General features: G+C 35.3%; 2 protein-coding genes across 3 annotated transcripts; one reads left to right on the top strand and one right to left on the bottom strand.

Annotated features, from left to right (window-relative positions):
* Window positions 1-7398: 7398 nt before the first annotated feature.
* LOC147397517 (uncharacterized) lies at window positions 7399-8975 on the bottom strand. Of its 2 annotated transcripts, XM_086449244.1 has the most exons (3): window positions 8610-8975; window positions 8339-8501; window positions 7399-8030 (listed from the first exon to the last, which is right to left on the bottom strand). In XM_086449244.1, exons 1-2 carry the CDS (start codon window positions 8797-8799, stop codon window positions 8380-8382), a joined length of 312 nt encoding a protein of 103 aa, XP_086305370.1. In that variant the 5' UTR covers window positions 8800-8975; the 3' UTR covers window positions 7399-8030; window positions 8339-8379. The 2 variants fall into 2 exon arrangements, with proteins under 2 accessions (XP_086305370.1, XP_086305369.1); XM_086449243.1 differs by lacking the exon at window positions 7399-8030 and having other exon boundaries at window positions 8191-8501; window positions 8610-8973.
* A 120-nt stretch (window positions 8976-9095) lies between these two features.
* LOC147397518 (uncharacterized) lies at window positions 9096-12830 on the top strand. Its single transcript, XM_086449241.1, has 2 exons — window positions 9096-9212; window positions 10407-12830. Exon 2 carries the CDS (start codon window positions 10437-10439, stop codon window positions 11961-11963), a length of 1527 nt encoding a protein of 508 aa, XP_086305367.1. The 5' UTR covers window positions 9096-9212; window positions 10407-10436; the 3' UTR covers window positions 11964-12830.
* Window positions 12831-13993: the final 1163 nt, after the last annotated feature.

Here is a 13993-nt window from a genome sequence, read left to right on the forward strand (position 1 = left end):
TTTTTGCTCTTAAGTGGAGCAAGATTTCATTCACTTCTTATGATTATATATGTTAAATATATGATAATCCCATGATATGCTTATTAAATTATCAGTCCAAAGGCACAATTGATGGAGGATTCGGATTCTTTCATCCAAGTCACATTACCGTTGTTCCTAACTGGAAATGTGGGATCCACCCACACACCTAACAGCGAAAAAGCTATGAGCTGTGTTGGTGTCAGATGTGGGCTATTTTTGTCTCACCCATTCGGATTCAATTGCCTCCTTCACTGACGAAAATACCAACTTCAAACGAGGACAATAATGTCTTTTTCTGGATTTTGAAGTTTAATTTCTACCTACCACCCAATCGTTTATAATTTGAAGGAGAACAACATTAGGATTTTCTAGGGATCAGTGTAAAATTTCTAAAATTTACTAAAAAAATTCTAAGAGCATCCTTCCATCTCAACCGTACATTTGATGCTCTGGCAGTTTTACCCTTATTTTGAGACTATTATAATGATGTTACAAACTATTTATCTTTTTATACAGATTTTCTATTATTTTTATTTTAAAAAATATATTCTATTAGATGAAAAAGAAAGAATCATACATTCCTTAATTGTATGAGAAGGCATATAAAACTGAGAGATTCCCTTTATTTACTTAGGTAGTTTTAAGAGGTTATAAAGAAAATCAAAACTCTACTGATTTTGTAGTTGGAGTTAATTTCGTATACTTAAAAATTTTCACTCCATGTATATGTGATTGACGTGGCAAGGGCACAAAATCAGGGGCGGATTTAGAGTAGGGGTAATGGGGGCACTTGCCCCCATAAGAATTTTCAAACCTTCTTTAGATTAATAAATTATTGCATCTCAATTTATTTTATATTCTTACTTGTCCCCACAAAACAGTGTCCATTGTTATGTTACCCCCACAAAAAAAATTACAAACTTCGTTGTCCTCACAAAATAACTTCCACTCTTACATTGTCCCCACATGAGTTAAATCCTGACTCCACCTTGCACAAAATGATAGATAAATTTTTTTGGGATACACAAGAAAGACGATCAAAGGTTTTCTATCTTTGTCAGATCAGTCGAGTAAAAAAATTTGAGTTAAAAAATCGTTAGAATATTTCGTGAGGGGTGTATGTCGAAATTATTTAAAATATATTAAATTAATAAAAGAAATATAAAGCATATATGTGAAGTGCGATGGTGAGCTGGTTGTGGAGCGTGGTCGAGAGCTTGTTACCCAACCATCCTTTTACAACCTGTTCACATTTATTACTTTGTTTTTAGTTACGTAAATAAAAAATGATAATTACAGCAGGAGTGGTGGACTGTCATCACAGTTTCAGTCCGTTGGATGCTCTTCGAGATTGGATACTTGGCCTAACATCATCACTGTCTCTACTTTATACAGAACAACACTCTGCTACCCGTTTTTTTTTTTTTTTGGTTTTTCTTTTGTTTTTAGTTACAGTTGTTTTGTTTTTGGCTCTTTACTTCCAACCTTTAATTATTAAAATTATTTTATTTATTTGATCCGAAATCTATCGCACGTACACATCGCATCAATGTTTCAAGAAGAAGCCCCATGCCATGGAGGCCGACACGCACGTACAATAACACATCCCATCAATGTTGTACGAAGCTGCCGTAGGCCACACGTCATCCAAGGATTCAATTAGCTGTTTTTCACTTTTTCAAGGTACACTTCCTTCCCTTAAATATACACAAAATTATGACATTCGCTTGGACCCAACCGTCCATGGGTTCGGGTTCGTAGGCATATTCGATTAAGAAAAAGAATAGTGATTTTCTGACTCTCCTCCCCTCTTCCCCCACAACTGTTAGTAATCTCCCGTCATATTCTTTAAAAGATCACGAATTTTTCATTTTTTTTTCGATGAAAGTATTATTCTCTAAATTATTAGACTATTCTGAATAATTCACAGATTTTAAATTTAAAAAAAATAAAATATAATTTTTACGTATTTTTATAAAATCCAGTAAAAATAAAATGCTACTATAACTTGTTGTATGTTGCAGTGTAAATTTGTAATTTATTACATATAACACAAGTCAACTTTGAAGTGGAAAAATTCACATTATTACGTGAGAAATGTCTTTTTTATCTTTAAAAAAATAATAACATGATCCTCTACATTTATTTGAAATTACACCTTAATTTTTCAAATTGATGATTTGTCCCTTAATTTTGATATTCTTTTAAAAATCAATGAAACAATAACCTCAATATCCTCATTATCACCATCATCATTATTACCATCACCATTAACATCACCAATTTCACCATTACCATAGATTTTTTATTTTCGAACTGAAACAGATAATACACATAAGAAGTGCATGCCACATATTTTTCAATTATTGAATTTTTGACGAATTTTAGATCGAATTTTTGCAATCCAAAATCAAATAAAAATCGGATTTTTTACGAATCAAAAGTTTGTTGTCTTTCAAATTGTTAACAAGGCTTTCGACATGATATGTGACAAAACCATAGATTTCTTGTTCGAGATACACAACTGTACATGTGTGGAAGGATGTCCAATTATGCATTCCAAGGAAGGAAAATATATGGTTCTTTCACATGCCACGTCGGGAGAGTAGATGGAAGTAGGGGGGGGGGGGGGGTTCAGAAAATCACAACTCGAAAAGAATAATGATTGGCAATCTCTCTCTTTCTCTCTCTCAACAACAAACCAATTGCTAGACATCTGAAGAGGTTCTAAAAACTATAAAGAAAAGATTAGGAAATTCCCCCTAAAGCGACCAACCATCTACTCTAAATTCCCCCTCCTAAAACAACCACCCCAACCTAACTAACAAATAGCGCTCCTTTCTCACCAAAATAAGACACTCCAATTTGAAGAGCAGCATTTCAGAAGAAAGAAATATAAGGGGTGCAGTTATTAAAACATGATAATTATTTAATTTAAGTGGTGTGTGAATAAAAAATTGTGGTGGCAATATAATCTATCTTAATTAATGCAAGGCATCCATCGCTGCCAGACACACAAGAATATAAAGTAGAAAAGCAAACGTGAGACTTTCACAGCAACCACATATTGACAATTAGTCCCAAGAGTGGCCAACTCATCATCTGCACCATCATATACTAGCATGGCACACCATCATCATCCTGACAAAGATCAATAGAAAAAAGAAGAAGAAGAAGAAGACAACAACATCACTGCTTTAGTCTTTTATATTGGTGCAAATTTACTAACATGGACTTCACCACCTACTCTCCTGATTTATTTAATTTCAACATTCTCAATTTGGTCAAATTGTATTTAAAAATAAACTTATATTCTTGAAATCATGACTGTTGTTGCAGTTCAAAATTCGTTTTGATTTGAATAAATGAGTACTTAGCAAATAAAGTGCAAGTGTAGATGCAATATAGCGAAAAGTTGTAAATATGTTCTTGGGACTTGTTGGACAATCAAGATAATTTTTAGCCACAAGAAATTCAAAATCTAGTGGCCTAAACACCTAAACGGTTCAGAATCACCATGACAAGATGACTTTTTGGCTAGAACCAATCCAAAATCTATAGGCCTAGACACCTAAATGGTTCAAAATCACCTGCTGCATGCAAACTAGAACCCCTATTGGTGTTCTCATTGATGAGCTTTATCAAATAAGAAGTTATATCCGTTACAAGCTTTGTTCAACTCTTTCTTTTCCCCAACCAAATATCGTTAAAGCTCATCACTTAATGATACGAGCGACTTATGGAAGGCTTAAGTTTCATATATGAATTTAGTATCAATGTATCATTATAAAAGAAATGACAATTGAATATTAAAGGGAAAAAATATTGATTCATCCCATTCATAAATGCATCACCTCGAGGTCTATGTTGAAACAAGGAAATCAAGTTACAAATGCAGTCAACTCACAAAGTGAGGAGCGGATTAGTGAAACATGGCACCCTGAGCATGAACCCGTTGTACTGTCTAAGATATCTAGTTGAAGCTTTAAGCCAACACGGCAGACAAATGGGACTTCAAAAGGGCAACTAGTCAGAAAATTTTCCACAAAAGCACAATTGAAAGTGTGATTGATGAAGAAGAATAATCATGATCCCCAAAGAGCATGGAAGCATCACTACCATGATCACAACGGAAATACCTCTACAAGCTAACTTCCTGAAAAAGAGATGCTTGAATTTATAAACAAATGGGAAATTTGCTGGTTTGATTCATTGAACACCAGCTAACAACATGCTGCAAAAGTGATTTATTCATCAGAAATATGTTGGCAGGTACCACACCGATGCTTGACACCAGAGAAGAAGACTGAAGACAAGCTATTTGTGGCATAGATCTCAAGTGAGCTATGTGGATTCTTTAAAAATCCCCACAATTATCAACTCAATTTACTATGTAAAATCATTAAAGTCTCCATTGTTTTATTCCAAGTCAAACTCAAAAAAGTAAGACACCAGTTCCAGGTCCAGTGCTTGCAGTTAACATTGACTCTCAACTACAAATTCAAACATACATATGATCTGGTCTTGAGAATAAGTGCTCAAGATGAACTTTGTGGCTCCTAGGACAACTCAGATTGCATGAAAACATGGTGAAGGATTAAACCCCATTTGTATAAAAGATGTTAATCCTAGAAAGAGAGAGCATGAAAGCATAAATATGAAGAGTTTACAAGCTTGAGAAGCAAGAAAAAAAATCTAAGGCTGTGTGGAAGGAGCAACCAAATGAGATCTCGTGATTTGAATACTCAGACCGATAAAGTTTGGCAAGACCCCAAATAGGTTTTGGCAAGTGAATAATTGGAACTTGCACATCACACTGTAAACCTGAAAGAAAATTTTGGAAATAGAAAGCCAATACCCCATGATAAGATGGAAAAATGCATCATAAAAGATATGGATGATTTACTCTGCATAGATTCATTTCAAAGATCACAATTTTTCCACACATTGGAATTGTTGCAAGGAAATGATGCCCCTCAACAGCCAAATTACATGTACTAGCCAACATCCATCATTTTGTGCCACACCACGTCCCTTCTGGAGACAACCAGCATTGGAGAAGAAGCAAGCACAACAAACTAATTATATAAACCCCCTTTTCCACCATCATGAGAACGACTTGCCAAATGAATGGATGATTCACCGCTAGAGAATATCCCCGTGAATTATCGAATTGGTTGAATCACATGCCTTTGTTTCTTCTAATATTGGGACCTAGAATGAGATGATAACCAAACATTTCCTCGGATCATTGTTTATTTTGAAATCCATATGATTAAACACAATTGTAGGGCCCACTTTTGTTAGGGACAAACTTCCATCCAACTAGGATAAACATCCCACCCAACTACAATTTTTGTGGGCCCTCTAACTTTACCATGTTTCCTCTTTTACTCCTTTAATCTACTTTATGGTTTTTCATCTTTTACCCCCTTAACTTAAAAAAACTTTAATAATACCCTCCAACTCCCCCCCCGAACGTTTTCAAAATTATTCATTGCTCTTTATCAATGTTAATGTTGAAAATGCCCTTAGCTCTTATTTCAAGTATTTATGGTTTCCACGTATGATGCCTCAAGTCCTTTTTTTCTCACCCCTTTTAAAAAACATTAAAGATATTATTTTTCTTTCAAGTCTCAATCCCGAAGAAGAATTTACCATCAAAAGAAATTATTGGATTCTAGATATTCTTAAGAGGAAAGTAAGATGGGCTAGACAATCTTCAATAATCATACAGACATATCAAAATGTTAACAAAAGGCATGAGTACTGCGAAACGCAAAATCAAGCTAACGATCACGGGCTCCAATGAAAATTTTGTAATTATTTAGCTTGCCGCTAGTTTGGGTTCAAAGTTATTTCCTTATCACTTTTATTTTGTTGGAATAATTTTAGATCAAATGTTTTTAGTTTTAAATTATTTTTTAGTTATTTTATGAGTTTGATATAAGTCTAAGAACTATTCACATCATTTTTCTTTATGTCTTACTTTGAAAGATCAAAACGTATTGTATTAGATTAATATTTGTGTCATTTGAAAGGTTATTTGGTTACTTATCCAATAAGTCCAGGATTTTGCGATTCTGATGTGTTTTGAGAAAGTTATGGTCAAAATATTAACAACATATTAGTTTTACATGGGATTTGCATCTCAAGGTAAAAACGTCAATGTTTAAGGCATATTATGATCTGGGTTTGTAATCGATTTCTCACAATTTATCAAATATATATATATATATATATATATATTTTTTTTTTTTTTTACAACTCTCTTCTTAATATTTTTCTAGTGATTAGATATGGTGTGATGCCAAATACCCTTGGTATGATTCCAAGTTAATTCTTCTTTCTTATTATCCGCTTCTTCTTATTCTTCTTCTCTCTCTCTTCCAATTTTCTATTTTAGATCAACCCCTAATCTGAGCCTAAAATTATTTACAACACCCTATTGCAAAACTTTGCATTTAATCCTTTAGGCCTAAAACTTCCATCCTTTTAACCCTTCAATCTTCTTCTTCACCTAATTAGCGCTTTCCACAAATCTTCCTAAAGTAGATCAACTTTAAAATAGAACAAAGAAATCTAGGTTGTCATACATCAATGAGATTCTACCATCACTTAATCACCCAACAATCAAGTTACCTTCACTACAAGAGAAGTGTCATCTTAGACAATTGGAAGCAAGATATGAGCTAAGAAATATTAATTAGTTTATCAATCAGATAACGAATCACAAAAAAAACTCACCTGGATAGACCAACCTATGATAGAGAAACTCTATATTCCCCACTAATGTAATATTTTTTTACAATGTTTGCATCCTATCTCTCTAGCTACACAAATTTTTAGGGAGAAAAACGTAAATGTGACGCATGCCCAAAGCTTGGAATTATTATTGTAGAGAAATGTAAGCAAAGCCTTTAAATCTCCCTTGGTCCCTTTGTTGACAACGCATGGCATTGGTGTGACTATTGGTATAAGATCCCTGTCAAAATCTATTATTCTTTAAAGAAAAAAGAAATATCACATTCCACTTAAAAACATCATCATTATCGAAGCTTTATCCCAAAAATTTGAGATCGGTTAAATGAGTCATGTTCCTTCATTCAATTGGTTGAGAGTCAACGTCTATTGTTATTGAAACTATGTTTATAAATGTTTTCACTATCTCAATCCAAGTTCCTTTGGGTCTTCCTCTCTCTCTTTTAGAACCTTAAACTTGTATATTCCTTATGTGATTGTAATTGGTCACTTGAAAACATCCTACATTGAACTTCAAAACCATACCCTAAACTAATTTTTTTTTTTTATAGGTATACCCTAAGCTAATTAAATTCTTCCCATCCTATTTCGTCAATACTTTCAGCAAACTCCCTTATAATTACTCAATTTCTTCAGTGATTCAATTTTGTTTCATCCATGTGTTGAAACACACATCTAAGAGCACACTAAATGCCGACACAATGAGAAAATCAACTGTCCTATGTTTTAAGAAAGATAGATGTGGCTCACATACTCATCCATGTGGACCCTTTCACCATTATGAGGCTTTGACTAATAATATATACAAGAATCTGTCAGACTTGGTGCACCTCACAAACCCATGCCAATCCATTATATTTTGTGAATCACGTATAGTTACACATTCTACCTGGTAGTCTAATGTAAAAAAATATTTAATATAACAAAAATTTACTAAAAATGAACTATTGACGTATAACTATCTCTATACAATTAGAATCAGGAACAAGAGTAACAATACCAAGATTCATATTCGATAACAAATACATAAACATCCACATAGACATCTAGGTAACATAGCCATGGAAAGATCCAGAGTACACAAAGTTTCACCCTAAAAGTTCACTTGATCTTGTCATTTCAAAATGTAACTGAAGACTGATTGTTCAACTAAGATCCACATTGCTCACAGAATCCCCCTTTAGGCAACGAACAAAGCCAATCAAACTTCTTCAGATTTGGATATCCATTGTTACAGGTTCCCCCTACTGAAAAAAGGCAGATAATAAAAACAAATATTCCCTGAATCCAAAATAAGCGGTTAAGCGAACTCCCAAACGTCAGTCCTTCAAAGAATTAGTCATCTCAAGCATAGGTTTTAAAGTTTCCAATTTGCACATACGGAACAACGAGAATTCTACAATATAATTATGAACTCCATGTATATTAGTATGTATATATAAGAGAAGACAACTCAACACTCGGAAATGAGTCCTTGTTCATCTATATGAGTCTACATCATTATTCAAGCAAAAAAAAAAAAAAGAAGCATTTTAACACAGAAAGAGATTTGTACAGAAGTAAGCAACTGCAGCGGCGGCGTCCCAAAATTATCTTCTACACAGGCGGTATGTTGGAGAAAGAGAACCCTTTGTATCCCTTGAAAGCATAGTAAGCGATCCTCGTATAATAGAAACCTGGAATGAAGAGAACCGATCCCAACGCAGCAAAGAAAATCCCTAAACAAGCAGAAAATCAAATCAAGAAACGAAGAAAATAGATAGAGATAAAGAAAGAGAGTAGAAGAACCCAGAAACCATGGATGGCTAGGGTTCCTTAATTCATACCATGAGCTCTGTCTCCTCCAACCTTGTTACAAGCCATGAAAATCCCCAAAATGATGCCTAGGGTTCCGAAGATGAGCAAAGCGACTGCTAGACCGATCTCTTTGATTGGAGGTCGATTGTGGACTATGTACGAAGACTCCATCATGATGTCTTCGTCTGATATCGAGAAGGCGTGATCGACATACGCCATTGATGGAAGAGTTGAAGAAAATTTCGCTAAATTTAGAAGGAAAAAAACAAAAAAAAAGGTATTATCAGCTCTGCTAGATTTAGCGGAGGTTTGAATAATAATAATTAAAAAAAATCTCCGTGGGAAGCTTGAAACAGAAGGCGCGCGAGTCTCTGGACCCTTATTATACTTACTGCGTCGATGGTGCGTAATGCGCACTTGTACGTAAGCAGTGAGAGATGTATACCTTTCTACATACGTGTCAAAATTCGAAAGCTTTCCATGAGGGGTAAAATTGTCTTTTCAATTCTGATCGGTTGAAACTATAAAAACAAAAGAAGCCCTAGAAATTATAAAGGATCTGAATTCTGATTTCTGAAGAGTGAAGTTTACGCGTGCGAAAGAAGTCTCAGAAAAAAAAAGGGGGGGAAAAGGTGAGAGATTTCTTCATGATTTTTAAGTTCTATCCTTAATTTCATTCATTCTGTATTTGTTTTTCTGCGATTTTCAATCGCGATTAGGTTCGAGTCTTTAGTTAGGATCTGTGATGAAGTTGAGGGCCTATTTGGATCGCCTATTTCGCGCGAAAATAACTCATCTTTAACAGTTTTTATTGGTGAAAAATCAATAGCAACTTGTTTCTTGGTGCACCGAACATGTTCTAAAGATTGGATTGAGTTCAGGCTTGGTTGAATCCAGGTTATGTTGCTGATGTGATCAGTTGCAATTGAGAGGCTTCAAATATATTCAAGAAGCTTTATTTGAGTCCTATGTTTTATTCAATTTTAATTGAAATTAAATGATATGCAATTGTTTTTGTATCCGAGGAAATTTTACTAATTTCTACTTATAATGCAGTTTCACCAATTTTTTTTTTTAAATATTCAAATATGAATAAAAAGCCTCTATTTTAACTATGTGGGTGATGGGAAACTCAATTTGAATTTGTTACAGGAAAACTCCTATCTTAGCAGAATGGGTCCAGTTGTTTTTTTTTTATAAGTGTAATGTATTAAAAAAAAGGGCAACAAAAAAACAACAAGGAGGCCGAGATGGCCTCTACAAAGTAACAGGACAAGAAAAAGAAAAAAATAAATCAATGATCACAAAAAGAGTTCCATCTAAAAACGAAGTCTTCAAAAGTGATCCCCACAAAGTCTATGTTTTGTTTTGACCAAAGGTACAACAAGCCCAAAATCTCTAGGAAACCGCCGTGAGAACTTCTGTTCTTACTATTGAAGACCCTGTTATTTCTCTCGGTCCAAACCCCCCAAGCAAAAGCCGCTGGAAGCATCGCCCAGAGGAATCTTTTTCTGGAAGAAAAGACATTAGAATCCCACTCTGCTAACAACGAGTGTTTCTGTGTTTCACCATGGATTACCCGTTTATCAAACATTTTTCTGTGTTTTTTTAGTTCTTTGTTTCGATTGGTGTTGAATAGTCTAGATTGATGATTTCGTGGGTATTGTTAATGACAATGTTGTAGGAGTTGACTAGTTTAGGTTGGTTATTTTTCCAAGTCATGAATGCTGAGATGATCGACTTATCGCCAGCTATATTGTTTGCCAGATAAGGGATGTTCTATTTTTAACAACTTATTTTGTTCTTGTGTGTTTCTTTACATTTAGGTTTTCCTAAGTTGAGGTGGATCATTAATCATGGCTGAAGAAGCAGGTATGTTCAGGGTACATCAAACCATTGGAAGTGTTCTATGTTGCAAATGTGGAATTGCAATGGCACCAAATGCTGCAAATATGTGTGTGAAGTGTTTGCGATCTGAAGTTGACATCACCGAAGGTCTTCAAAAACATGCGATCATCATGTATTGCCCCGAGTGTGAAACCTACTTACAGCCACCGAAAACTTGGATAAAAGCCCAATTGGAATCCAAGGAGCTTTTAACTTTTTGTGTGAAAAGGTTGAAGAATTTGAACAAAGTTAGATTAGTAAACGCAGAATTTGTCTGGACTGAGCCTCATTCAAAGAGGATCAAAGTGAAGCTGAGTGTGCAGAAGGAAGTTCTTAACGGGGTGATTCTCGAGCAAAGTTATGTAGTGGAGTATGTTCAACAAGATCACATGTGCGAGTCGTGTTCGAGGGTTCAAGCCAATCCTGACCAATGGGTGGCTTCTGTTCAACTCAGGCAACATGTTTCTCATAGAAGGACGTTCTTTTATTTGGAGCAACTTATTCTTAAGCACGATGCAGCCGTTCGTGCCATTAAAATTAGCCAGATGGATATGGGTATCGATTTCTTCTTCGCTAATCGAAGCCATGCGGTGAAATTTGTGGAATTTGTAGGCAAAGTTGTTCCAATCAAGAGCCGTCATGATAAACAACTTGTATCCCATGATTCCAAAAGCAACTATTACAACTATAAGTACACATTCTCTGTTGAAATTTGCCCAATTTGCCGTGAAGATCTGATCTGCCTTCCCCCAAAAGTGGGATCTAGTTTGGGTAATATGGGTCCTCTCGTATTGTGCACAAAGGTGAGCAACAGCATTGTCTTATTGAATCCCTTTACTCTAAGGTACTCTTTCATGGATGCAGACCAATATTGGAGGGTACCGTTTAGGTCTTTGCTTTCCAGTAGGCAACTCATCGAATATATAGTGCTGGATGTGGAGTCTGTGACTTCTGAAGTTACTGTTGGAGGCACAAAATATTCTTTAGCTGATGTCCAGGTGGCACGCATGTCTGATTTTGGGAAAAACGACAAGATTTTCTCAGTGAGAACACACATCGGCCATCTTCTTAACCCGGGTGATTATGCGCTTGGTTACGATCTATATGGAGCTAACAGTAATGATATTGAACTAGACAAGTATAAAGGACTCGTAATCCCCGATGTGATTTTAGTAAGGAAGAGCTATGAAGAAAAGCGCCAGAAAATGCGTGGAAAGCCTCGTCCCTGGAAGCTTAAATCTATAAACATGGAGGTGGATAACTCTTCTAGAGGAAGACTTGATGAAGAGAAGATGGATGCAGAATATGAAAAGTTTTTGAATGACTTGGAAGAAAATCCAGATTTGAGGTTTAACGTATCACTGTACCAAAATAATGAGTATCGGCCTTCAGAAACGGCATCTATGACTGATGGGGAGGACATGCCTTCAGTGCCATTGGAAGAATTACTTGCTGAGCTTGATTTAAGTGATGATGAAGAGGACATGAGAGAGTGATGTAAGTGTCTGTTTTAGTAAAGTTTTGTAGTTGTGCAATTCATACTATCTAATGTTTGTGAATGCACATGTATTGCCTGTTTTTTGATGTTTCATTTCGTGGTCAGGTATTTTTGTTCATTTATTTAGAATCCTGTTCCACGAAATAAAATTTTGGATGAAATCCCAATAGAAATGTAATATCATGTCATGTATTCCTCATTACTGATGAGTCTCTAAGGCCAAAGCATATGGGCATATCCATCACCTAATGTCAGGGAAAACATTTTTTGAGTTTTGTTGCTCCTAAGTCTTTGATTTTTAAATGCCTTTGTTTGTATACTTCAGGTGACAGCTTTCCCTTCATTCGGTAGTTAAATCTAGTCTTGTAGATATGACCTAGCATTACAAATGCTACTTTCGGTTATCTATGTTCTTTGGGTGCTGAGATCTGGGACCTATATTTTTCTCTCTCGTATGCATCTACCGAGTAAATGAATGGTTCTGTTTGCATCTGGCAGGGGAAAGACCTGAAGTAAAGCCAGCGAGATTGGTAGGACTCGCAGTTTGGTTCTTTGTAGAACCTTATCCGAGAGAGTTTTCACCCAAATTTTTGTACAAAAGCAAGATATAAAGCATGGGTCTAACCTCATAATCACTTTTTATGGGGGGTCTAAAGAGTCTTGGTATATTTATCCGCAATGAAGTTTGAATCATAAAGTAAGTTTCCCCCCATGTGTGTAATTGGGCGTTGTTTTGGTTTAGATCATTTAACTTGTGAGATTGTTTGATTTATATTTTTGATGGTTTCTTCCCTTATCAAAGGGGACCAATCATTTGTTAGACAATTATGCACCATGATTTTTTTTTTAATTTATTATTTGTGTATCTACTTTTGAACTTGCAATATGGCTTGTTCTATGTGTACAACTGACAAGGTGATGAAAGCAGGACATCGCTAGATCGAGATGAGTCACCCCTGCATGCCAGTCCAATTCTGTATATATAAGCACTGGGGCTTGGAAGGATGCTTTTAAATTTCAATGAAGCTCATGTTTATAGCCTTTTGACAATGATTTGCCTTAAATCAGTGGCCCTCTTTTAGGTGTAGCGGTTCAACACACCTACTTTGGGCCTGACTTGGGTTATAGGTTAAATATCAATAGGTCACTCCATGCCATCGGTCATCCTCTCAAATGTGTTGGAAATCTTCCATTTTAAGTTGCCTAAAATTGTCGATTTAAGAAAAAAAAAGTAGTGCTTTTGGTGCTAAAAAACAATTTTGAGTTTCAAATCATTGTTGGTAACGACTTGGGAGGAAACACTTGCTTCTTTTTTTTATTCTTCCCTTCTGTGTGATGGAGGAGAGAGGGGACGGAGCAACTTAAAGTTCTCCCTAGTTTTTTTTCTTATTAGGATTAAGGTAACATCTTTGTTTCCAATGTAGGGGTTTCTCCCGAGGATTGATGCATGCATATGGAGATTGGTGCAAGAAAGTAGGCTATTGATCAGAGTTGTGGCTGACGTGATAGTCCAAGATATATCCGTTAAGCGCCACTTGTTAATCTTCCTCAGAAATTCAACAAAAATCAAGATTCAAAATCTCTTGATCTTGGTCGTAAGTTTCTCCATCAAAATTGGAGAGAGAGAGATGTGTTGGAATAAACAATTGGTGTGGCAAAATAATTTGTGTATTACAAAAATCAGGAATAGAAGTTTTCAGCTCTTATTTTTTATTTTTTTTATTTTTTAATAGATAAAAGGAAACAGCTCTGAATTAAAAATTAAAAAGACCTTTTAATCAAATATACCCGCAGAAGTTGTTAGCAAAAGAAGCACCTCTTACGCAATAATTATTTTGTAACCGTGGAGACCTCCTCACTGTATTCTCAAACGAAGCTTTAAAGAATTAGGAGTACGGAAGAGAGTGGATTGCCCAAGACCATATCCCAAATCCAAACCAATTAGTGGGTTTGGTTCAAATATCTCAGCCCAAGCACAGTTCAAACTAAAAAGTTACTTCATGCCCATTTAAGTTTGGGAAAGATTCT

The sequence above is a fragment of the Akebia trifoliata genome, chromosome 8 (assembly GCF_017979445.1).
Source record: "Akebia trifoliata isolate Shusen 1 chromosome 8, ASM1797944v1, whole genome shotgun sequence".
NCBI lineage: Eukaryota > Viridiplantae > Streptophyta > Magnoliopsida > Ranunculales > Lardizabalaceae > Akebia > Akebia trifoliata.